The sequence below is a fragment of the Centrocercus urophasianus genome, unplaced genomic scaffold (genome assembly GCF_019232065.1).
Source record: "Centrocercus urophasianus isolate 14NV4802_14NV808 unplaced genomic scaffold, USGS_Curo_1.0 seq_13, whole genome shotgun sequence".
In the NCBI taxonomy this organism is placed as follows: domain Eukaryota; kingdom Metazoa; phylum Chordata; class Aves; order Galliformes; family Phasianidae; genus Centrocercus; species Centrocercus urophasianus.
In genome coordinates this window covers 35,481,150-35,504,421 of record NW_024884475.1, presented here as the reverse complement: position 1 = coordinate 35,504,421, position 23,272 = coordinate 35,481,150, and the positions used below count along the sequence as shown (strand labels likewise).

The window sequence follows — 23,272 nt, the reverse complement described above, 5'->3', positions numbered from 1 at the left end:
CTGGAGAGCAGATATAGGATTCAAAATAATGATAGAATGCAGAAATGGGTAGTTACCAAAAGATGAAATTCACAAGTCTAAAGAGAAGGAAGTACTCTTAGGCAAAAGGAAGCAGCTGCACAGGGAATACCTGCCTACATAGCAAGTCATTAAGAAAAGGGAATAGAGAATACAGTAGGTCACCATGATCAGGCTGTTGCCAAGATCACATATCCATAGGGGACTGTATGAGCCTGCAGGGCTGTATAGCCAATGAATATAAAGATGTTATAATTATGAAACAAACAAGAGAGTTTGGCAAAGCAGATTATAACAACAAAAAGGGAATAGATACAAAGCTTACCTGTGTCTTGGGCTCACCACAAAACTCCAGAGGAGGGATCTCCAGAAGAGATTCTTTCCCACTGGTAGTCAGCTCTCAAATGGTCATAGAGTCACAAGGTTGGAAATGACCTATAAGATCATCTAGTCCAACCATCTCCTCATCATCATTGCCACCACAAGCACTAAACCATACCATGCAGCACGCCACCCAGTTGCCCCTTGAACACTGCCAGGGACAGCAACTCCACCATCTCCCTGGGCAGCCATTCCTGTGCCTGACCACTTTGAGAAAAAAAGTTCTTCCTTATGTCTAACTAAACCTCCTCTGGTACAACTTGCGGCCTGTATAATCAACGGATATCAAGATGTTACAATCACAATATAATCAAGAGAGTTAGGCAAAGTGGACAATGATAACAAAAGAGCATAAAATGGACGGCTTACCCATCAGCTGGGCTCACCACAAAACACCAGAAGAGGCAATCTCCAGAAGAGATCCTTCCCCTCTGGTAGCCAGCTCTTAAATAGCCTGGCTCCACCCCTTCCTGCAGCACAGGTGAATTGCCTTCACCTGTGCTCCTCTGGCTGGCTCATGGCTCGCCTCAGGTGATCAATCAGAGGTTCAGGCCATGACTCAGTAGTTCCCATACACGGCCATTACCCTGTATCCCGCTCATTGCCTGGGAGAAGAGACCAAATCCCTCTTCACCACAACCTCCCTTTAGGAAGTTGTAGAGTGCAATAAGGTCTCCCCTGAGCCTCCTCTTCTCCACACTGAACAATCCCAGCTCCCTCAGCCGCTCCTCATAAGACTTGTGCTCCAGACCTCTCACCAGTTTCTTTGCCCTTCTCTGGACATGTCCAGGACCTCAATGTCTTTCCTGTAGTGAGGCACCCAAAACTGAACACAGTACTCAAGGTGCAGCCTTACCAGTGCTGGGTTCAGGGGGACGCTTACCTCCCTGCTCCTGCTGGCCACACTATTTCTAATGCAAGCCAGGAGGCTGGTGGCCCTCTTGGCCACCTGGGCACACTGTCGGCTCATGTTAACCGAGCAACAACCAACACCCCCAGGTCTTTCTCTTCTTCACACTCATCCTCTTCACACTCATCTAGGTCTAGGAGAGGTGCAGCCAGGCTCCACCCCTTCCAGCAGCACAGGTGAATTACCTTCACCTGTGCTCCCATGGCTGACTCACTGCTTGCCTCAGGTGATCAATCAGAGGTTCAGGCCATGATTCAGCAGTTCCCATACAAGGGTAAACAGAATATCTCTTCCACTTTATTTGTTACTGATATGTGTTCAACTAGATTACTTGATCCTAACTCAATGAGACACCACAGGAATGGCAGAGACCATGTGGGAAGAGCCCACATTAAGAAAGAATGATCAGAGGGCTAGAAAACATGACATTCAAGGAAGAACTGAAATAACTAGCACTACTTATCTTAAGCCAGAGAAGGCCGAGAAAAAGAGAAAAACTCAGCAACAGTCTTTAAACAGTTTCTTTATCCTGAGATTTTAAATGCTAATATGTTAAAACACAAATTCGGAATTAGATTTTTTCAGGAGATAAAGTTAGACAGTATTTTCCAGACAAATGTCTGTGTACTACAAACTACTTAGAGAAACTGCTGCCTTCCAGGGGTTAATAATAATTTTGCATGGTACTTTGACTGATGCAAATGCTCAATGACATTCGAATCAAAACAGGAGGAAGCTACTATTTTACATGGCTTCCTGTAGGACATATGTAATGTTATCCCAGAGGAGAAGGCAGATTATGCAATGAATGAGCAGCTCTACATTTTGGTTGCTATTTCATCCTCTTTGTACATCTTAAATAGTGGCAGGGAAATTGATACTTGCTTTACTAATACTAAAGTTCTTCCACTGTGTACATATTTGCATGTGTGTAAAAGTGCTGGCTAATAAGGAAGCAGAATAGTTTCCTCTGCCTTATCGTATTTTGGTCTCATTGGCAATACGATACAGTCCTAAATTTGTTTTAGGAGCCAAAATGGATCAACTGTTTTCCAGATTTAAGGGATGGTAGAAAGGCAGAAAGACAGCCAATTCCCACTTCTTAGCAATGCTAAATGCTGCTCCAATTCATCTAATGAGTAAGTCAGACAAATAAGTCAACTGTGGTGACATTTGAAACCTTATTTTCTTCCCTTTTGAATGGGAATGTTATAGAAATAAATGAGCTGCTAGGAAGTTTAAATAAATAAAGGGTACTTTGAGCATAAATATCACATAAATATTTCTCTGATTATGCATTTGTTCTATAGTCATATTCTTACATCTGACCATGAGTTAGCAGCATCTCTGATTCAAGTGCCTTGCAAATAACAAACAAACAAACAAACAAACAAGCCCGCACAAAATACCTTTCTCATCTACTTATGCTACAGTATTTGCAAAGTATACAAAAATTTCACCTTAAAAACTTTTCTTTCAACCACTTCCACTGCAGAATGGTCCTCCACAGGACAAGCATTCTGGTTTCTGTATGAAGCTCTCAAGCACCCTGCTTTGCTACAAGTAACTTTTGAACTTGAAACGAACATACTTGTCATTACCACAGACCCTTTTCAACATTACAGCTGCTATAGTTCTGTCATCCAAATTCTGGAAGCAAACTGGAAAGCTGGGTGTGAGTTATGATGCATGGAGCTTTTTCATAGGACTTCAGAAGCCAAAACTATGAAAGACTTTTTCCACCTTTAACATTCACTTCCCTGTTATGCTTGGCCTTCACCCCCCTCCTGTCACCTTAAAAATGAAAACAGCATGTTCATTTTTATTCATGGAAATCCATTGGATATGGAGAAAGTACCAATTTTCCCCCAACATCTCCAGTTTTATGATTTATTTTGGGAGAGACTACACAATTCTTTGCTTGGGTAGCAGTATTTGAACTGATGTTTTACCACTGAATTCACAGGATGCATTAGCTTCACTGATTCATATCTGTAGGATGGCTAACTGAGTGGCTGTCAGCCTGGAGCAAAGTGCACTGCAGCCCTGCCCAACTTCCCCTCCTTTGGTACAAAGTCAAATGCACATTCTCCCATTCTGGGCAGCTGTCCACATTCCAAGAAGCTTTGCCCAGGGTCCCAGTACCTCGCGGCATGAGCAGGGATGCTGTACTCTCACTCCTCAGCAAGCCTGGACTTTAATATTATTGTTGGAACTAGGTGACCTTTAAGGTGACTTTCAACCAACCCGTTCTACGATTATCATTATTAAGCCTAGACTTTAACACTACTGTTTACAGAGCTCAGCACAATGCTTATTTATTCTTGTCTGGTGTTTACTGAATCTTGCTACAGTATAAATGCATATTTACCTGTAATTATATGAAATGAGATGGTACATATTGCAGCCGACATAATTTTGTTGACTATTATCTTGTTATTCTCCAGTGAGACACAGAGCAAATCCTATTGTATTTTAAATACCAGGAATGAAATTATATATTTGCATTCATCCTTTCACAAAAAATCTCTTTTTCTCTCTTTATAGAAAAGAGATTTCCATCTGTTTGGTCAGTTCTGGATTTCCCCTCTAGATCAACTGTGATAATTCTGCAATAGTTTTTGGGGACAGGATGTGCAGGACTGTGATCAGTATCCTATACGAGATCATTCAGGGAAAAGCTTTCTGATATTTATGAAGTCTGTATTTGATAACTGTATATTTTATATTTCTCTTGTATTTCTTAAGCATTCTAACATAACGTTGTTCTCTGAAAGCTTTGCCCAGCTCAGAAAAAAAAATATTGCCATGTCTAATGTATCCTCAAGCCCCTTTTCTGGATGAAACAGTTAAATACATAATCTATGAGTTACATGACAAGTTTATTTTTTTTCTAACAGATCATACTTTTCATGTTTTGACACTAAACACCACGCTCCTTTATTGCCATGTTGTCTGCTTCTGTGGTTTACTGCATTCTGAATTTCCCCGTTGAAAGATTCCTCTTTGCTTTGAATAGTGGCTTGACTTTTGCAGCATGTCTTAACCAGTTTATACTTTATCTTCACACTTTGGTCACCATGTGCGCTTCTGAGATTTGTTTTCCAAGTTGAATTATAAGGATATAAGGTTGATGTAAACCTTCCCTTTCAGTGTGCCTCATATTACACAAATTACAGCCAGAAGACAGCTGTTACACAAAGACAAAGAAGAAAACAGTTTGCCCCAAGCTCACAGACAGGTTCTCAGTCGCTTTGCTGTGAAGTTCCTGCTGCAGCCTCTGCTCACACTGCAGAATTCCACTTCTTCTGCCAGGAGCTGGAGGCAAGGCTCTTGAAGCACTGCAGAGTATTGCAGAGGTGTGTGGGGCTCTGTACTCCATCTGAAGTGCACCTCCATCTGAAGTACACTGAGAGGCTTTAAGAGGGGCACACAAATTCACAGCCTTTCTCAATTTACTGTATCAGACAATCATTTTAAAGATCCCAAAGATTCTTTTCCACAGAAACATGCTGCTATTCATTATTGATGTCTTGCTTTCAGAGACACTTTATGTACATAGATGACACAGGAAACAATATACACACATTCTATTTTGCGTACACTCTTTTGTGAATGCAGTTGGTAAATTACTATGTGTGCACATGTTTAGCACAGAGTGGAACTATGAGACATAAAAGTGATGCTTGGCATTAACCCAGGTTTTCAATGCTGCTTTCCAATAGTAGAGAAAGAAAAAAAAAAAAAAAGCAGTCGTGAGTCTGGAGCATCTTCAGAGCTAGGCTGTGTCCATTCAAGGTCTCAAACGGATTTAAAAGCCTCACTGTAGGGTTTTTGGATGAAAGATCGAAAAGCCAGGGCTTTCCTACTCGTATTCACGCTGACACCCAACCGTGAAACACTGCGAGGCGGCTTCTATTTTCCCACTTTTTCAAGCAGGCTTAAGCAGGCCATATCTTGAAAGGAGAAAAACTGAAGGGGGGTTCCTTTGCCAGACTCACAGAGAACGACTTACTTTTACATCTCTTTGCGCTTTTCCCTTGCCCGCCCGGACCGCCCGGCCCATCCGTCCCGCAGCACTCCCGGCGCACACAAACGCCTCCTTCGCCCTCCCCAGCGCCGGGCATCGCCAGCCCGAGCCGGGGGGCTGCCGCCGGTGCTCTGCGGCCGTTCCGAGCAGAGCCGGGCGGGGCGGGGGCGCGGCAGCCCCCCGGGGCGCTGCGGGAGGTGGAGCCGGCTGCCTGCCGCGGCCGGGGATGCGCTGAGGTGCGGCGGCGGGGCCGGGACCGAACGCGGGCTTCCTGCCGCCCGAGCCGGGCGAGCACCTGGGAACCGGCTCCGGCAGGCCGTGAGCCCCGGCGGCAGGGAAAGGAAGGGAGGAAAGGGGGGGAGCCCCTCGCCCCCGGCCCCGCTCACAGGGGAAGCGGCGGCGGCGGCCGGGAGAGGAGGCAGAGCAGCCGCGGAGCGGAGCATGGAGCGCAGCTGCCACCCCTCGCCTGAGCAGGAAGCGGTGGAAGCGTGGCTGGACGATCACTGCGACTTCACCCACTCCTACTTTGTCAGGAAAGCCACAAGGTAAGGCTGGGAGGCGGCAGAGAGGGACAGATCCTTCCCTGCCGGCAAAAGGTCGCTGTTCGGTTTCCCTTCGCTGCTTCCGAAGAAAACGAAAAAGCCGTTCCCCCACCCCCACCCTCGAAGGAGCCCAAGCTGAAGCCAGGCAGGAGCGGCTCCGTCTCGCTGCCACCGCCGTTCCCGGGCGGGTGCTGCCCGGCTCCGGCTCCGGCTCCGGTTCCTCCCGCTCTCCCGGCCGCCTACGGCCGTACGGGGCCGTGCGGAGCGGCGGTACCCTCCGACACAAGGAGCTGTCCCAGCGCCGGGCTCTGCCCGCAGCCCCGCTTTAGTCGCGCGTTGCTGGGGCTGTTCCCAAACGGGTTCGCTCAACTTCTCGAGAGCGGCGGGCGATACACTTCTCCTTGCCCTGCGAATTGGACAGAAATACGCGGGAACCTCACAATAATGTCTTCTCGGAGCGGGTGGGGGGAGGGCGTGCCACGACTCGGTCCTCCCAAAACAAAGTGCTGCTCGACCCGCGAGCTCCTCAGTTTTTCTGACGTCCCGACGGAGAGCGCGGGGCTAAGCGGCGCGGGAGCCGAGAGCCGCGGACGGGCATCCGAGGCTCCTGCGGCGGGTTCCGCGGCCCCGCAGCGCCGAGTCCGGCCGGGCCGGGGCGGCCGGCAAAGCGGGGGAGGGAGCGGCGCCGCGCAGCCCGGCAGGGGGCAGAGCGGAGCGGGGCTGCGGCCCGGGGCGGGCAGAGCGGCGAGTTCCCCGCGGCTGAGCGCTCGCGGTGGTTGCTCTTCACTGCCCTGCTCTGTCCTCTTTATTTTTATTGGGTTTTGCTTTATTTTTGCGAAGAGCTAATGTAAAGACCCGAAGAGCTCGTCTAGGCTTTCCCCCAGTGGCTTGACATGCTGCCTTTTGGAGATAAGACGAGGTATTTACGTACCGTTGTCACACTTCAGCAGTGGGACTTCAAGTTGAAACTCAGTAAATTCAGCTATTTTTAGAAGTGGAGTCAGGTTTCCATTTTGAATATTTTCCGATAAACAAAGCGGTGGGGATGCAGAGCACAGGCGATCTGCAGCTCCCACGGTACATCCCAGTGGAGAGCTCGGGTCAGTAAGTCCTGCGCTCTGTGCCTCGGACACGCCATCTCCGCGGGCTTACTTCTCCTCTCGTCTCCTCTCCTGTTCCTGAGCTTTGCACCATCTGCTCACCGCTGCCGATTTGCTTCTTTCGCAAGTCACTTAGCGGGGATGGATGCGTTCTGAGGAAGGCTTTGCTGCCGCTCCTCTCTGCATGGGATGGGGCGGTAAGAAGAGAAATCCCCATTAATAATTGACTCACAGCAAGCTAGAAAGCTTCAGGGGTCGCCTGCTTTCTGGTGACCATCTGTCACACAGTCCCTTTTTTCTGCTGCTGCTTCTTCCTTAGGTTCATTTTGCAGAAAAGTAATGAAAACGCCTTTAAAAAGGTCTTTAAGGTATTGAATTTTTTTAAAAAAGGCTGTGCATAGCTGTAACTGATGGATGCAGTTAACTTTGCTGCTCTGCTGAACACTAGTGCATGGTATGGAACCGAAGGGTAGCTTGTTTGCCCAGGAAATAGGAGGTTAGCAGCTTTGAGAAGTAGCATTTTATTAGTTCAGCATGTCACACTTCCTTTGGAAACTGGAAGTAGTATTGAACAAATAAGAATGTTAATTAATAGTAACCGCTGTGTCAGATTTGTTTTCCCCACGGAGAGGTTTGGTTAGTCCTTTTGGTTTTTTTCTGCTGAAGCACAGCTTTGTGTTTGTGTGAGTCTGAAACAGGCAGTAGTTTGCAAAATACCATTCAGGCATGTCTTGGTGACAGCAATGCCTCTGCATTTAGAGAAGGTTTTGCAGAAAAGCTGTTGACTTGGAGATCTTGCTTGGCGATAATTCCGTGATGTTTTACTGTGATGGAAACATTGCTTTAGTTTCAAAACTGTCTTCTCTGTTGCTTTGCATGGAATGTTTTGGTTTGCTTTTGTCTTTTACTTACTGTCTAAGTAGCAAGCTATAAATATTTAATAAGGAATACCTCTTTCATAAAACAGCTTGGATTTGATGAGACAAGTTATGAGTTACCCAACTGCATGGTGGTCCAGATTTTATGCTAACTGCTGTCCTGTACACCTGAGCAGTCTGATAGAATTGATTTCTTTTGATAAAAAGGTTTAACGTTCTGTATTGTTGTGATGTGTTAGAACTTGAAAAGAAACACCCTGATGTGTAATGTTATGCTTTGTGTTAGTTGAATCTTTGTACGACAACAGGAACTGGCTGTGCTGTGAGTGCTTTGGTTACTTAGCAGTAAAGTGGCTTATTCTGTCAAGCCAAAAAACGTTCATTGAGCCTAATTTGACTGTTTTCCAATCTTAATTTACTTCTCTCTTTTTGTTTTGTTTTGCTTCATGATATGCAAATTCCTCACAGGTCCTGAAAGCAGCAGAGCTAGATGTTAGCTTGGTCTCTCACAGAGCACAGAGGCACATTCCACTTCACACTGTGAGGCATGATTGCTTCTGACAAAATTTTCTGTATCTGTTTTTCAAGTATTTGTACACAGATCACCAGCTCAACCATTTATTACACAAGACCTTTCTAATGACAATAATTGGCTTTGAATCAGATAAAATAAAGAGTAATTTTACGCTGCTGATTTTATTTTTTAAGTATGGGAGTTGCATAAGCCAGTATATTCATGCTTTGACAAATTCTGTTCTAAAGCTATGATGATCAGCTTCCACCTGTGCAGCACAAGATTCCAATCTCACAAATATGTGATACAGCTTAATAGCTTTACATTTATCCCTGCTTCCAGTATGTGAACAAACTCTGATCCCACGAGTAGGAAGCTACAGAATCACCTATTTATTACTCTATTTTGCACCAGGGAGATAAGTGATATATAGAGATGACATAAATAGCTATTATGCACCAAGTGTTACAGTGTGATCAAAGTGCAGATCAGCAAAGGGGAAGTATGTCATCAGCACTCTCAGAGAAGTTTAATCAGACACGAATTTGGTTCACTTAGGGACTCAGTCTTCTGGCTGGCAAACCTGCTGGACAGAGAGTGTCTTACTGCACACCTAGGGTTCAAGACTTCCTAAATGCCTGGGTGCTACTACATTTAAGCAATTTATTTTATTCCTTCCTTTTTTGCTATTTTTTCCTTTCAAAGCTCTAGAATTGCATAGCACATGTTCGCTTCCTAGAAAGCAGAAAAGTTTTCAAGTAAAGCTACTTTTAGACTGCCTTGTGTTTCCCTACACTGTTGTTAAAAGCTCTCTGTAGCACTTGGAAGCTATTAAGTATAATTAGATGTTATTGTCAGAAAACTGAATGGCTTTTATGGCCGAATCCATTGCCCTTTTCATCTTCCTAAGATTTATCATTTTACATTCCCTTAAAAAACGATCCATGCATTGTCATGCTCAAACTTGATATGTATTCCATCTCTCTGTGGAATACTTCTGCATCTATGACTTATATTTGTCCCTTCTCTTACAAATACAAGAGTGATTCTCTTTCAGTTCTCTTAGCGATCCCAAACAGCGGACTGCCAAAACAACCAGTGTAAAAATTCTTCTCTTGGTTAGAGGCATTGTTCCAGACAGTTTTTATCAGGCTTCCGAAATGTGTGGTATGTGGATATAAATTATTAAACCAAGTATGCTTTTCACTGGAAATAGGTTATTTTGTTATAAATACATCTTGGCTTATTAAGCAAGGTTAGAAAATACTTACAAATGAATTAAGGTGGAGTTGTTTTTTGGAAAAATAAAGGTCCTTAACAGCATGGCACTTCCAGAAGTGGTATCTACTGGGAACCTGCACTTTGCTGGAATTCAGAGATTGCACAATTTGAAAATATCAATTACGTTTATTACTTTGAAAGTAAGTACAGTTTTGGTTTTTTTCTTCTTGATAGTTGGTGGACAGTTTGTGGTATGCTGCCTGGCAGGCAGGTATGTTTGCCTTCTAATCGCTCTGTCTAGAGGGCATCTCATTCCCTCTTGAGCTGGATATCTGATGCTTAATCTCATAAAGATTATCAGTCATTATGCTATTACTTTGGTAAATTGCTTAATTTTTTTAATTGAAAAGAAATGAATTTTTAGAGCAACTATATGACAATTCAGATTATCACAGATAGAGCTATATAAAATTTTCTGCACTGAAATGTGTTTTGGCCTATTTCTTAGGATTAGTATTCTTTCATATGTCAGTAGTTTTTTTCTAAGAACATACAAGTATGAGCCATTCTTAAACCTACTGTGACCATGGAAAATAGGCAGTGGTTTCTAAAGCTCTCTGATTGAAGGACCCTGTACAGTTTCCCCGTAGAGGCGCAGAATCCTATACAGATTGTTCAGGTATGCTGAAAGCAGACTTGCTTTTCCAAGTAATTTGATCTGAAGCATTTACAAGAGGACTGCAGACCCACTGATTCTGTGGACCATGGCTTGAAAGCCACAGGAAGCAGAGGTGTTAATACAGGGATCAGAATATTTTCTCCCACTTACTTTTATTACATGCTTACAGAGCTTTTCTGAGAAAGATGTGCAGAAAAAAAATCATTTCTGTGAAAACTTGGAAAGCTTTCTTGTAAGTTTTAGGATCTCCATAGTTGTCTCAATTATAAATAGTCTTCAAATCCTTTTGCCTTTCTTGATAACTGCAAGTATTAAGATCATCCCAAAATATTTTAACCTCCTGACTCAAAAAGCATTCAGGAAGCATTAGGAATGTTATCCACATTAATGAAGTTGTAAATGTGATTAAGTATTTTTGGCATTTATTCTTGGAAGTAAAGTTAGGTCTGTGCCTGAGTATTTTGGAAACAATGTCTAAAGCAGCAAATTCTGTAGACTGAGGAAAACATCATTTGAGAAACAGTTAGAAATCACTTACTAGCAATTTATAACTTTAATCCCTCTAAAGCTACAATCTCAAATCCCACTCAGATAAACTAACCAGCAGATAGCATGAAGCATCTGCAAGGAGAATATGCTTTTACTACTTATTTTTTGCCCTAGATGAGAAATGAACAGGCAATCACTACACATTAATTAAAATACAATTGGTGAGCCTTAGAGACCAGGTAGAAATAAAATGTGGTTAACAACTTTTAGTTTACATCTTTCTGCTTTCTTTTGTTTCAGGATAACTTACAGTATTTGTGATAACACGAGTGGGCATATGAAACTCTTTTCTATTCTTACTGCTGTTAATAGGATAAATTTAGAAAATGGTGTCTAGATTTATGGCAACTAGGAAGAAACACTGAGTTGAGGTATACGTTGCCTTTCTGGGAGACAAAGTAGTTAAATGCTTTTATCCGTATGGTATAGAAATTGTGCTAGCTAACAAACAAGTATTAAAATCATGACACACCACCTATGATGTCATCAGATCAAAGGAAGCACATTTAAATATTAAAGACTACATTTATGTTTATTTGAATGCTAGATTAAAGATGAACTGTGTGGGAATATGTGATCCAGATTCAAAATAAAAGCAAAGCCAGTGTAGACAGCACATTCTAGACTTGAATTAATATGCTACAACTTGTTTTCATTTTCAGTAGAAAAGAGGAAGCATTTTGCTTTTGTCATGATTAAATGAACAAATATAATGAATAAAATCACAGAATACAAGTCTTTCTCTGGCAAAGAAGCATAGATAAATTTATATGGAATGTTTCTTGACTTATATGATTTACTTAAAAAAAAAAAAAAAAAAAAAAAGGCATTAAATACAAAAGGAACTATTTACAAAGTGCCAGAAAAGAAACCCTTCTCAAATGGCCCTTGTGAAGTTGTAATTTCACATTAGGTCTGGCACTGAAAATATAGCCACAAAATATATTTGCTTAGTGAAATATATATATTTTCCCATTTATTTGTGCATTATGGTGAACTCGCCCCAGAACAGAGGGCCAGCCCAAAGTCTGTGCTCCACTTAAGTCTTACTTAAACCCCTATTTTGGGATTTTAAGTGGAAGGGAAGTGGTGGAAACTTATGGAAATTTGCTGGGCAGGTGTGAACTTAACTTTTCGTCATTGGTATTGTGCTACTGCTTTCCAGAACTAAATAAGTGGCTCCATAGATATTTTTAAAATTTTTGAGCCTGGAATGAGAAGTAAACATTTGGAGGGGAAATTAAGGGTCACATTTTAGCATATGACCTTCAACCTCTGAGGATTTTCTCTGTCTTTATACTGTGATTAGGAAGTCCATATATAAGATAGCTATTCTTGTGAAACACTAAGCTTGCAGTCCTTTAAAAAAATACTTGAAAATATATAAGAATTGGCTGTTAATGAGTTTCCCGTTTCTAATACTTATGCTTGAAGTAATAAATCAACTTCTGTCTCCTACTTTAAAAATTACAGGAGCATCAGACAAGATTTATACTATTTCATTTTTCTAGAAAGTGGTTATTTCTCTTGCATGAGTGTGGTTTGAATCATGATTCAGAGTTCTTCATTTAGATCTGTATTCAAACAGAAATCAGTTGGACCACTTACATGTTTAACATTAAATGTAAGTCTGTATATTTGAACAAGTTGTGCCAAAAAAATTGACATCAACTTCAAGTTATACTTTGTCTTCAAAAACACTGTTTGCCTACCACTGTTAGAAACGGCATCTTTAGTAACCACAACTGGAAAGGGTTTGAGGAAAAACAATTATTGTCCTTGGCAATTTACATTTTCAGTAAATGGGAAAACACCTTTTTTCACAGTCACTTCTAATGCTTCCATCTAATGAGGCCTTGCACAGTTTATTTAAGTCTTTCCATAGCTAGAAAGGAGACAAAAACACATCAAACATGATGGTGAAATAGGACACACCAGAAAGAAAATGGGAAGGCGAGTTTAATTCCCAAGTGACTTGTGGTAGTTTTCAAACTTATTTTTTAATGTTGAATAGATTTCAAGTTGTTAACCCTTTAAATGATTTCTGTGTCTAAATTATGTCAAGACATAGGAAAGAAATTTGAAGACATCTTGTGGTTATTTTCAGGAGAGCCACTGAGAAAATAGACAAGCTTGCTGTGAAATATTGTTGACTTCAACGTTTGCAGGATTAGACCACAGGAATTAAGATAACTAAAAGCTGGCATTCTGAAAGTAATATGTCCTATTTTATGATGCTGGCCCATGACATCAGAGGCAGATGTTGGTAGTGTGGCAGTAGAGGCTGAATGTTTGTTACATTTTGTTCCATGTGCCAGATGGCAGCACAAAATGAGTCCAACAAAGTGGCATCAGATGTGGAAGTGCACATGAAGCAAAGGTGTGGAACTATGTGAAAAAAATAGCAACCACAGATATTCATCAGTGCTTGCTGAATGTTTAAGGAGATGAAACAGTAGATGTGAGCACAGTGAGACAGTGGGTAGTGCATTTCAGCAGTGGAAACTTTGACATGAAAGACATGCCACATTCCAGACAGTCATGCAGATTTTTAAAAACACAGCATGCAGGCTCTTGTTCATCACTGGCAAAAATGCACAGCTAATGGTGGTGACTGTGTTGAAAGGTAGTGTTTTGTGGCTGAGAATTTGCTCTAAGAAGTAATGTTATTGTGTTCTTTGTAGTTGTACGGGAATAAATAGGAGGCATTACTTTCAGAGTGATCTATGTATAGTAGGCAAGTTTGAATTCAGTTCCTTCCTGAAGCAGTGTTAAGGTTTAACCTGGCAGGTGGCTCAGCACCACACAGTTGTTTGCTCACTCTGCCCTTTCCCAGTGGGATGGAGGAGATAATAAAAAATAATAACCAAAGTAGATAGGACTCACAGGTTGAGATAAAACCATTTACTAAAATAGAGAAAAGGAACAAGATGATAGGACAGACAAGTATATCTATACTATATATATATATGTACACAAGCATATACAACAAGTGATGCACAAGCAATTGCTACCCAGATGCTGACCAATATCCAGATAGCCCCCAGGCAATGGAAGTGAGAGAGCTGAACTCCCACCCCTTTTCAAACTTTCCTTCCTCATGATGTCATACGGTATGGAATATTCTTTTGGCCAGTCAGTATGAGCTCTCCTGATTCTGTCTCCTCCCAGCTCCTTGGGCCCCCTGTCATTGGTAGTATGGCAGGAGAAACATAAAACTGAAACGGCCTCCATGCAGCACTGCTCAGCAACAACTAGAAACATCAGTGTATTATCAACATTGTTTTTCTTTTAAAACCAAAGCGCAGTATCATACCAGACACTGTGAAGAAAAACTGTCCCAGCTGAAATGAAGATAGGCAGGTTATCAGTAACTGCTGGTTTGACTCTTTCAAGGAAAGGCTGGATGTTGTGTTGAGGGACATGGTTTAGTGGGAGCTATTGGGAATAGGTGAACAGTTGGACTGGATGATCTTTTAGGTCTTTTCCAACCTTGGTGATTCTATGATTCTATGAATGCAACACTGGCAAAACATTCAACACACCTGAAAAATCACGTTGTATATCTGGAAGATTTATGAGCAACAGAGAAAATGTATTTGTTATTTGTTATTTCACTAAAATCCACTCAGCACTTATTCCTTTTGTGGTACAGTAATTATTATGCATTTTTGTGCCAGATGGGTAGGATGCAGTATACTATCATAGTTGATTCTTAGTATTACTTTTGTGCTGTTTTTTCACTTTTTCGCCAAACATACTTAATGCTTGCCTAATGGTCACGTTTGTATGGCCTTAAATATGGTTATAGGTGTGCAAGGCAATTATCATTTGGCTGTTACTCTTTGCACTTCTTTAGCAGGTTCGTTTTGTTGTTGTTGGTTGTTGTGGGTGTTTTGAGAAATACACTGAGTATTCTGAAGACAAGCACAGTGATGCAAAGAAGGGTAGAAGAAATTACTTTATATTCCTAGACTGTGAGTAGAGTAGTAATTAGATCAGCATGGTTTGATTGATAAGGCACAGGAAATAAAGCCAGCTGAGGTTCTTTCAGGTTTGTGTTCTCTTCTGCATGACCAAGCTGTCTCTGTTTGCTCAACTTCTGATTTTCTTTTTTCTTTTTTTTTCTTTCTTTTGTTTTGTTTATTTCTCTTAAAAATCTCTTGCTTTTGAGGACAGTTTCACTTTCTGTACAGTTGAACATACCAGGGCCAGAGAGTCTGAAGTATTCTGAAGTTTCTGAAGTTCTCAAGGGATAATGTAATACAGATTTTACACATGTAGTTGGATACAAGTGATGATAGGGAGAAGAATCACACAAATCTCACAACAGTCTTTTCTTTTTTTTTCTTCAAATATTTCATCTTCTCTGTACTTTCATTTGCTTTTTACCTCTCTCAAAAATGTATGTCAAGATTTATCATCTGCTCAATGAAGTCACCTGCCAAATTCAGCAGTCGGTATTATCATGGTCCTTTGAATTTATATTTTGTAGAGGAAAGACCAGGTTTGTCTGGTTTAAGTGACTAAAGGATTTATTTTTTTCATAGTGAACTATTCCTGCTTATGAATTCTAGGGTATACCATAGCTTTCTCAAGTGGAAGGTCAAGGATTGTAGTGCATAAAGGGATGTATGCTGCACATATGAAGGAGTGCAGATCCTTAACTCCCCAGTCTGTAGTGATTGAAGCTTTGCTGTGATGGAAACACTGCATGCTTTTAACAATCTGCATAGATCACTAAAATTCAGTACCTCCTTCTGACTAATGTGCTGTAACTGCTAAGCTTACTTTCACCACTATCCTTATTATCAGCTCTTAACAATGACAGTGCTAACTGAAGGCTGCTCCTGTGAATAGAATAGTCAAGGGTGTTTTTTTCTTCATGTTGTCCTTTCAAAATAGCATCTTGGTCATACGTAACACTGGTTACTCATTTCCGATTCAGTCACAGCACTTGTGGTTCAGTATGTGTCTAGTATTGGATCTCTTGTGCTCTTTGCTGAGAAAATAGTTATTTGTAGAAATTTTTTTCTCATGCATTTTTAAATAGGACAGATTGTCAACACTTCTCAATACTTCATCTCATAGATTCCACACACAACTAGAATAGATCGGTTGATGTGAAAATCTGTTCTTCCACCCATAACTGTGTGTAAAAGGGCTAAATAGTTTCCTTGTTAACAGTGTTCAGTAAAAGGTCAGCAAACACTGTTCTTATTCCATCTGAATTTGAACAGCTTTCTTGTTGCCTAAACTAAAATGCCTAAATGGTATGAAGTTCAAAAAGTTTTGAAGTTTAAAAAGTATAGGTAAAGATTTTGTTGTTGCTGTTAACCTACAGAGCTCTTTGACAACTGCATGCTGTGTTGGCCATCTACTGGAATGTCATCTAAGAGACATTAAGGGGTAGAGGAATATGTTACTCATAATTATGAAGCTCCACATACAGTTCTGTTCAGTGTCAAAGCACTTCTAAGTACTGCAGATGGCTAACAAGTAGCCAGATCTTATTAAAGAAATGCAATTACTTTCACTAGAAAGGTTTTACAGTTATGTTCCACATCCCTCAATAACCTCCAGAAGACAGAGAAACATTAGAGCGCTTATTTTACAGAGCAAAAAGCCAAAGAAGTAAAAACTAAATTATTTCATGTCCACAATTTGAGAACTGGTATTAGAATTCAGAATGGGTTTTTTTTTTTTTTTTTGGAATTGGTTTTACTTATTATTCATGCTACATTATTAAAGCCAGAGGACATCATTACACAACACTCAAAAATAAATGAAAGGACAAGTTTCAAGACAGACCAAAATTCTGCTTTAGTTTTTGCTTTTCCATACAGGATATACCTGAATCTTTCTCTGCTTTTTGCCTTATATCAACACGCGCACCTGCGTAGATTCAATGTAAATGAGAGCTAAACAAAATAATAGCATTTTATACTCTATTTCTCATATATAAGTAAGTGGTTAATCAGATTCCTCTAAAAAATGCTGTCACTCAGTGCAATAGATGGACTCATGCCAATCCATTAATAAAACACACATAGACAAAGCATACAGCTTCCTATATCTAATCACTGGCTAGTTTAAGAATGCTCTCTCCATCTCACACTAAGTTAAAACAGTCAGATATAAATCTTATTTTACACCAGTGGCAGTCCTCAGTGTCCAAAAATCAAGTCAGCACACAAACATGAAATTGGCTCAACTCACAAAACTTCTTTTCAAACTATTGATTATTCTCTACTTATCTGCCTGTGTTTGAATGTGTTTTAAATGTACTCAGCTCATATTTTCAGATTCTTACTTGAAGCCTTAGTGCTATATGCTAAATTTTGGTAAGAAGAAGCCATTTTGAATGCAAAAGCAATTTTGAAGTAATTGCTTCTTTTGAGGAGATTAATATTAAAATAAAACATATAAACAAACAAACAAAAAAAACCAACAGAAAACCAACCAACTGGAAATATAACATAGTATGTATGATAAAAAGTTATTAGCACTTATAATTAGAAGTTGTACTGGGTTTACTTACACATTTTTTCCATTTATGTTTTTATCTTTCTTAAGGATATTTTTAGTCATTGCCATTGCTGATTTTCATTCTGCTTTTTCATTCAGTTTAAAAATGAAGATTTCAAATGTTATAAAATGAATGAATGCTACATTATTTTGATTCTCATTGAAATAGGTTTTGCAAATGTGATATTGCCTTATGTATATTATGTATTTCAGCAATAAATAGTCACAGCTCCTACATTTAGTATTTATGCTGTGTAAAGTACTATAAAGTAAACTTGTTAAAATTGAAGTCTTAATTAATACATCAAATGTTCCTTGTGTTTCTTCATTTAAAGAAATATTTGAGGTGATTACTGCTTTAATTAAAAAAGATCAGTAATTTTTATTAATATACTTAAAAAAACATAGTTTATGTCCTTGAATACTAAGTAACTAAGCAATGAACCAAAATTCACTCAGAATAACAACGGAATTTCATAGTATTCATTGGCATAATGTTTCCAATAATTGGATTAGCTTTAGATTGCTGGGAAAGTTATAATAGCTGTTGATTGAGGTGTATTACTGCTATAGCAAGCACTTTTTCAGGAGCTTTATGGAAAATGGAAAAACAAGGAATGAAATCCTAGACCTGTGGAACTCAGAGGCAAATCTCTCACTGCCTTAATGCTATCCAATTTTTCATTTAGTGGCTTTGGACAAACACCCTTACAACTAAAGAGTTGGGAGCTGGACTAGATGACCTTTTAAGGTACCTTCCAACTCAAACAGTTCTATAATTCTGTGAAACTCAATGCTCTCATCTTCAGAAAATTCACAAATGTCCTATGTGACCACAATGGACATTCAGCCTTTAAGGTACGGATGTCATCTACCTAGCCTTCTGCAAAGCCTCTGACATGGTCTCATACCACATCCTTCTCTCTAAATTGGCGAGGTATGGATTTAAAAGATGGACTGTTCAATGGATTAGGAGCTGGCTGGCTGGTCTCAGCCAAAGGGCTATGATCAATGGTTCTGTGTCTGGGTGGAGGCTGGTCAGAACTGGTGTCCCCCAAGGGTTGGTCTTGGAACCAATGTTCTTCAGCATTTTCATCAATGACACAGATGATGAAATTGAGTGCACCTTCAGCAAGTTTGCAGATGACACCAAGCTGAGCAGTACAGTTGACACACTGGAGGGAAGGGAAGCCATCCAGAGGGACCTGGGCAGGCTGGAGAAGTGGGCCCTTGTGGACCTAATAAGGTTCAACAGGACAAAGTGCAAGGTGTTGCACTCAGGCTGGGGCAATTCCAGGTATTTATACAAACTGGGGTAAGATCTCCTTGAGAGCAGCCCTGCGGAGAAGGACTTGGTCCTGGAGGACAAGAAGCTGGACATGAGCCAGCAGTGTGCGCTTGCAGCCTGGATGCCCAACTGTGTTCTGGGCTGCATTAAAAAAGAGGTGGCCAGCAGGGAGAGGGAGATGACTGTCCCCCTGTACTTGGCTCTTGTGAGGCCCCATCTGCAGCACTGCATCTAGGCCTGGGGCTCCCAGTACAGGAAGGACATGGAGCTCTTGGAGTGGGTCCAGAGGAGGGCTACTAAGATGATCAGATGGCTGGAGCACCTCTCCTATGAGGAAAGGTTGAGGGAACTGAGCTTGTTTATCTTGGATAACAGAAGGCTCAAGGAGACCTCACTGTGGCCTTCCAATACTTGAAAGGAGCTTATAAACAGGAGAGGGAACGGTTGTTTACGAGGGTGGATAGTGATAGGACAAGGGGGAATGGTTTTAAACTGAGACAGGGGAGGTTTAGGTTAGATATTAAAAGCAATTTTTTCACACAGAGGGTGGTGATGCACTGGAACAGGTTGCCCGAGGAGGTTGCGGATGCCCCATCCCTGGAGGCATTCAAGGCCAGGCTGGATGTGGCTCTGGGCAGCCTGGTCTGCTGGTCGGAGACCCTGCACGTAGCAGGGGGTTGAAACTAGGTGATCATTGTGGTCCTTTTCAACCCAGGCCATTCTCTGATTCTCTGATTCTATACCAGCTTGCATGCAGTCATTTTGACCTAACTGAATTTGCCCAGAAAGTCCACTGTCCCTGTGTGGGCTTGACTTAGTCATAGGCTACATTTCACTTTTCACTTGCCTTCTAAACTAGAGCACTGATTCCTGATTTTTAATTATCATTACTCCATGTACTGACAGTTAAGTCATTTGATACGTGAACATACGTCAGAGACTGAAAGTGAAGAATGTTGCCAATTTATCTCTTCTAAGAGATCATTGGAAAACAGCAAACTGGAAAAAATGAGGTTCATTCCTGCTGCTGAAGTAAGAAGGAAGGCACTGCCTGCTTTTACATTTTGAGTCAGGACAACTAGACTTCTCCCACTCAGCTACAGTTTGTACAGGAAAGAGTTTTGTCTCCCATGCTCCTATGTCACACAATTTCCAAAGCCATTTTATTTTTTCATAGCATGTTTGCCTGCAGCTGAGGCCTATGAGTTGTATACAATTGTAAAATCTGAGAAATTCTTTCAAACCTACTCAGTGTTAAGACAGATAAGTTTTCTATTGTGGATTCCTTGCTAATAGATATAGGACTGGTGGATTTTAGGTTTTAATCAGCTACATTTATCTGAATTAGCAATTAGCAACTAACTTATGGTGTTGCATTCTACAACATAGATTAATAAAAGAAAGGTCATGTGCTATGCTCCACATATTTAACACATGCTGATGCCTGTAACCTATCAGCAGCTGACTAACCTGATTAATTTCCATGGTTTCATTCAGCTTCACTCTTGAAATTCTTGTGGTCTGCTGAGCAAATAAAAAATATCCCAAATTTAAAACATGACCACCATGAAAGATTTCCAGGAGATCAGACTTTTTAATAAGATATTTGCTGTTCATAAGACCAAACATTATGTAATTCAGAAAAAAATTACTTCTACTGTGAGCAGATCATGAGCTGTGAGAAAGCCTTGTTACAGAGAGAATTAAATAAAAAGCCCCATATTAAAAGGAACCAATAAATTTTGGACAAGAAATATATTAGAGTACATACTACACTGATAAGAAAAAGTATACTATGTTATTGATGATATACAGATAAATCAAGATAGAAAGGTAGAATTAAAACAAGAAGTTTCGTCTTCATTTATACATTTTATAAATCAATGTATAAATTTTTCAGTTTCATTTATAAATAATTGAAATTATAAATTTCAAGCACAAAATTAGTGTAAACTTTTGATCTTCTATATTCTGAAAGCCACTTAATAAGCAGTCTTCCTCTGCCTTTTCAGGTATTTCCTTCCAGGAGAAAGAGTTTTCTTGTTATGGAGGATAAAACAGTATGACTTAACATAGGCTAAGCACTGCTTAAAATAGAAGAATATTGATAGAGAGGAGCTCTAAAGGTGCACTCATGTTCGCTGTATGAAAACGTTCAAAGTTATCCTCTTTGCAGTGTCTTCTTCAAATATATTAGTTCCTGAAGATTTTTAACTTTCACTGTTTACTATATTTTATTGTTGTTTTACAGAGAAATGGTTAATGCATGGTTTGCTGAGAGAGTTCATACCATCCCTGTCTGCAAGGAGGGGACCAAGTCTCAGAGTGAATCCTGTGCTTGTCACCAGCCTGCCTGCCCTGAGACCACCAACTCTGGAACACCAGCAAGGAAAATCTCTGCTTCAGAATTTGACAGACCCTTGAGGCCGATTTTTGTCAAGGACTCGGTAGGAGCAGTAAGCTTCCTCTCTGGCTCTGAAAAGAAGGAACAGATGCCTCTGCAATCTCCAAGGACTGGGACCAATGCAGGGGATCGGTGCTCAAGGCTTTTAGAACTTGTGAAAGACATTTCTAGTCATTTGGATGTCACAGCACTTTGCCATAAAATTTTCCTACATATCCATGAGCTTATAGCTGCTGATCGCTATTCCTTGTTCTTGGTCTGTGAGGATAGCTCTAACGAGAAGTTTCTTGTAAGCAGGCTGTTTGATGTGGCTGAAGGTTCCACCCTGGAAGAAGCTTCAAATAACTGCATTCGCCTGGAGTGGAACAAGGGCATCGTGGGCCACGTAGCTGCTACAGGCCAGCCTTTGAACATCAAGAATGCATATGAGGTAAACCAAGAAGACCTGTCATGAACTATTGTGAAACTAGAAGCAGCCATATTACCAGCTGATGTAATATTGTCATTTTAGTATATGTATTTGGACTACACTGACATACCCCAGTAAAGATAGAAAGCAGACAGTAAACTTCCAATTATAATACATGTATTACACACAGACACAGAAACTTGGAGCTATGACTAATGCAACTGGAATGATAACTTCCAAATAAATTATTTAACTTTGTCATTAGCAGTCTGATTTTCAGACTTAACCATTTATGTGCACATTACTGTTTGCACTTCTAGCTTTGAACAAGAAAATGTTTAGGTTTCTGTACCAAAAGGAATGAAATTATTAGTGTAATTGTCTGCAAAACTACAGTCTTACAACAGAAAACAGTTCTGAGGATTTGATTGTATCTGAGGCATAAAGAGCAAGAGCGGAAGAAATAAGACCAGGATGAGGGTTTGAACTGCATAGCAGTCTTCCAAATAAAATAAGACTATAATTTGTCTAATTTAATACAAGGCTAGATGAAGAAAAGGAAGGGAATCCAGCAGTGGGACAAGACTTCTCTTACACCTCATCTGAACATCACTTATTTCCAGAATCTCTGGATATGTTTACTTTGTGCTTTGAATTTAGGGGTGATGGAAATGTATTAAATTAATTGATTGAGTCAAATATACAGAGATAAAAATGCACAGTGCACTTCCGATCAATCGTGTCTTGGTTACTCTGAGCATGGTTATAGAATTGGGCACCATTACCAAGTAGTATTTTTCAGAAGCTACAAGGAGTGCAGAATGATTGCATGTGTTGTTTTAATTTTCAAGGAACTCAAAAAACGTTTGCTAATTACATTATTACAGTGGGACTTAACTTATCCTTGTATTTTAAAAGTTTCTCCTTGACTTGGGTCACTGTGCTCAATTTGAAATAAATTGCCAGAGAAAAGACAGCACCCTTTAGAAATGGATAGTGAGGTTTAAAAAAATCAAGGCTTTATAACAACATTCAGCTGAAAAAAAAAAAAAGATGCAACAGAGTAAGACAAAAAGACCAGCCATCTTCATGAAACTTTGTTTTCCCGTGGCCACGTCTTTCTGAATGTTTCTGAAATTTCTGCTTGATGATAAAAGCTTCATTGGAGATACATGCATAAATTAATTATAATGATGGTCTAGACTGAAGAAAGGCTTCTTCTGACAGGTTTTTTTTGTTTGTTTGTTTGTTTTTCCTCTGTCTGGCTACTATTTATCCACTGGCACTCATGATGCACTTTTTTTTTCCCTTTGAACACACAGTTAATAACAACTTTGATTATTAAGTAGTAATGGAACCTTTGCTATCCTATGTAACAGTTAATTCAGATGTCAAACTTTTTCAACCTTTTAAAAAGGCATGTATTCAAATAATCATATTTTTCTCTTGTATCAGGATCCAAGATTCAATGCAGAAGTTGACCAGATCACAGGGTACAAGACTCAGAGTATTCTCTGTATGCCAATAAAGAATCATAGGGAAGAGGTAAGTTGCAGAATTGGGATCACTTTCTGTAATACAGTTTCTTGCTATGCCAATTCTTTAAACTTTTCTTAACTGTCAATCATTATCTTACAGCATAAAACTATCTCTTTTTAAAAAAGACTTTGTGCTTATGATTGCCTGGATTTCCATTTTTACTTATCTAGCTCAGTAATATAAGACAAATGGAATTGTCAAGAGGCAGAAGTAGAATATACATATTTAATTCTAGATGTGCCATTGATTGTTCCTGTCAGCATTGAAATTCTCTGCATATTT

General features: G+C 40.3%; 1 protein-coding gene across 4 annotated transcripts in view; it reads left to right on the top strand.

The window, feature by feature from the left end:
* The window catches only part of PDE5A (phosphodiesterase 5A), a 132,609-nt gene that overhangs the window by 63,534 nt on the left and 45,803 nt on the right, over positions 1–23,272 (top strand). For 2 of the 4 annotated variants that reach the window (XM_042812312.1, XM_042812311.1), the window contains exons 1-3: positions 5,758–5,884; positions 20,890–21,472; positions 22,907–22,996. In XM_042812312.1, coding sequence (XP_042668246.1) covers positions 5,781–5,884; positions 20,890–21,472; positions 22,907–22,996 — 777 coding nt within the window. In that variant the 5' untranslated portion in view covers positions 5,758–5,780. Of the gene's footprint in view, positions 1–5,757; positions 5,885–6,676; positions 6,801–20,889; positions 21,473–22,906; positions 22,997–23,272 lie in introns of those variants that run through there. The other 2 variants (XM_042812313.1, XM_042812314.1) reach the window with 2 other exon arrangements.